The 3,140-nt window shown below is 32.3% G+C and overlaps 1 protein-coding gene across 1 annotated transcript in view; it reads left to right on the top strand.

Annotated features, from left to right (window-relative positions):
• Positions 1-1,535: 1,535 nt before the first annotated feature.
• The window catches only part of LOC110103702 (insulin-degrading enzyme-like 1, peroxisomal), a 99,216-nt gene continuing 97,611 nt past the window's right edge, over positions 1,536-3,140 (top strand). The window contains exons 1-3 of the mRNA XM_028697954.1: positions 1,536-1,662; positions 1,791-1,903; positions 2,577-2,739. Coding sequence (XP_028553787.1) covers positions 1,638-1,662; positions 1,791-1,903; positions 2,577-2,739 — 301 coding nt within the window. The 5' untranslated portion in view covers positions 1,536-1,637. The remainder of the gene's footprint in view (positions 1,663-1,790; positions 1,904-2,576; positions 2,740-3,140) is intronic.

The following is a 3,140-nucleotide window of genomic DNA, read 5'->3' as shown; positions in this document are numbered from 1 at the left end:
ATTTATCTAATGAGATAACTTTAGATCAACCTTAATTTACGGAGGGCTTCGTGTCCCATTAAGTACACTATATGATTCACAACTCAATGGGCTTAGTCATGAGGGAAGCATTGGGCTTTGGCCTTGATCATAATTTGATTGTACTATTTTATAGCTAAACCATCTAGTCAGAGCACTTTGATCATAATTATTATTTTGTGGTGCCATTTGGCGGTAAAATCACACCGTTTATTTCCTTTCTATTTTGTAAACTTCCTTACAGCTTTTGGATCAGGGAAATCCTTTGTTCCCTGTTTGAATTCTCTCTCTCTATGCTGAAATCTGCTCCTTTTCCGTCAATCTACCCCTCTCCTACGCATTCAATTCAAATTTAATTTGGGATGCTTAGGATAAGCCTGCTTATTCATATCTAGGCGTCTTTCAATAATAAGAAACTAGATATCGCATATACTATTGACATCTCGGCATCTTTTAATAAACAATACAGTATCCTTATTAGTTTTTTGTTGTTAGAAAGTAATTTATGTGAATATTTAATTTGTGAGAACGTGCAATTCTAAAATCTCATTGTTGTTTATAGCTAAATTGAGGGATGTTATGATACACTATGGTATAATCTCCAAAATGGTTAACAAGGAAGGAAATCAAGTTTATTGTATAGATAAGTGAAAATTTTAAGATATGTGACCAAACTATATTGATAAAGTACAAATAATTTATATGTGAATGATAAGTTAGTACAAATTAGGCGATTTGATTTGTATTTTATTGAAAATGAGTAGTGGAAGCATTGATAAGGTTTGCTTAATTGAATTTGTGTGAAGGAATGGCTTAGAGAAGATTTAAAAGGCAAGGCAGGGATGGTTAGCAGTAAATTTGGAAGGTTTGAGTAAATAATATTGAACAAATGTGCTGATCTATAGTCTAGAAGAAACAAACTTTGGAAGATTTGTAAAGCTTATCCTTATTTATGACTGTTGATGGATGTTAATGGTTGGAGGTCTTGCTGTTTGTTTGGTGACTGATGATTATAAAGCTTTATAGAGCGCACCATCTTCATGCAAGCTCATTCATTTCTTTCCCTAAAACTATGGGTAGAGATTTAGAAATATACATTTTTTGTTTCAGCCTAGGGGATTGCTCGAAGGCATATTTATCATCAACATCATCATTATTATTCTTATCCCAACTGTATGTCTGCTTTATGACTGCTCCACATTTTATTCCAGTTGAGTGCCTAGGCATACGATAGTTAAGGATAGCCTGGTAATTCTGCATATTGCCGTTCAGGGAAAAGAGTAATTTAATTTCTGTAAGAATGCAATAAAGGCAAGCAAAACTGTTACCCGAACTGCTCCCATTTTATATGATCCAAGTGCTTGTTAATTACTTGTGTTTGTTTTACCATGCTTATGTTAAATGAGAAAAGGCACATTTCTTACTTATTCGTAAGCGGTTCCAAATTTGTTTTGGATATGAAGCTTATTTAGTTATTGCCATTTTTCTGGTCTATCTTCTAATGTACTTGTAATATTTTAGGAAATTGGGATACTTTGGAGGTTAAACCGAAGGAAAACGGCCTTGATACAAGGCAAGAATTGATTAGATTTTATGAGAAAAACTATTCGGCAAACATTATGCACCTTGTTGTATATGGAAAAGGTGGTTTATTGCTGCTTTTAATTATTTTTATTTTACATGTTTAACTTGATTTTGTTTCAATTAAATGATTGCTGCTCGTCTGCTTGATCTTATCATGGCCATTATTCCGATTTGCATGGATATGGTAGAGAGTCTTGATGAAATAAAAACTCTAGTCGAAAGTAAGTTTCAGGACATCAGAAACATTGGGCGGAACTACTTGCACTTTCCTGGTGAACCTTGCTCATCTGAACATCTGCAGGTATCTTGATCACTTAACTATTTTATGGAGTCTTAGAATATGTACGTGCAAATGATTGATTAGAAAAGGCTTTCCTTGTTTTGAACAAGAGTTGGACCTACTTGACATTCATAATTATCTGTGATTTACAGTGAAGTTGGTCAACATCCTCGAGATTTTTATGCTATACCCCTAACATGTAAAACAGCTTATAGTGAAGGATGCTTGATGACACTTTGATTGTTTTTGTTATGACTGATATAAACAGCAATTGAAACATTTATTATAAACCAGTTACCTTAAAATGTGTTTATCATTTTTCTTGCACTTGTCTAGGTTTTTTATTAACTTTTGATATCTTTGGATGCATTCTTTCTAGGAACCAATGTCTTTACTCGCTGGCTAAGTTTCAATTCCAGCTTTTCTCTCAAATACACCCATTGGATGTAAATCCAACAAATATTGTGCGACATCTATCATGTTTTTTCTTGGACAATTTTAATATTTTTCAAATTATTGATTAGAGGCTGGGTTTCTTTAGTAGTAGATTGAATGCTATTTATATTCCTGTAATGGGCAGTTATTCTCTAGTTTTAATTCAACTCTAGAATTTGCACTTTAGGGATGACTATCTTTTATGCAGATGCAATGTACTCAGCCGCTGATGTTTAATTGTTATATTGTGTAATTGTAGATCCTTGTAAAAGCAGTTCCGATTAAAGAAGGCCACATATTGAGAATTATATGGCCAATTACTCCTGGTATACGGCATTACAAAGAAGGGCTTTCAAAATATATCGGTCACCTTATTGGGCATGAAGGAGAGGGGTCCTTGTTTTATAATTTGAAAAAAATGGGTAGGACAGATTCCTATTTTCAAATTTCAATGATATTTAATTTAAATATTTGCTATTTTTTAAGCTGAATGATTTTTTATTTTTCTGAGGTCAAACCCCTATTAGTTTTGTAGTTCTTTTCATATTCCTGTCTAACATAATTTCTATTGTTAGGCTTCTAATTCTATAATTAAAAATAATTCTATGCTTCTTTTTATTAATGCTATTTTATGGTTTAATTTTTATAGCCTTTAGTATTATATATATATATATATATATATATATATATATATAAGCAGCCCGAGCAAATTGCATCGATACATAATTAAATGGAACTCTTATTAACCAAGATTTTAGTAAATGCCAAGCTGGTTGAACGGTGTAATCTATTAAAAAATATACAATAAAGCACGCCACCTTGA

This window comes from Dendrobium catenatum, unplaced genomic scaffold (assembly GCF_001605985.2).
Source record: "Dendrobium catenatum unplaced genomic scaffold, ASM160598v2 fragScaff_scaffold_1022, whole genome shotgun sequence".
Classification (NCBI taxonomy): Eukaryota; Viridiplantae; Streptophyta; class Magnoliopsida; order Asparagales; family Orchidaceae; genus Dendrobium; species Dendrobium catenatum.
The sequence above is the reverse complement of the archived record's forward strand: the minus strand, read 5'-3'. Positions and strand labels throughout refer to the sequence as shown.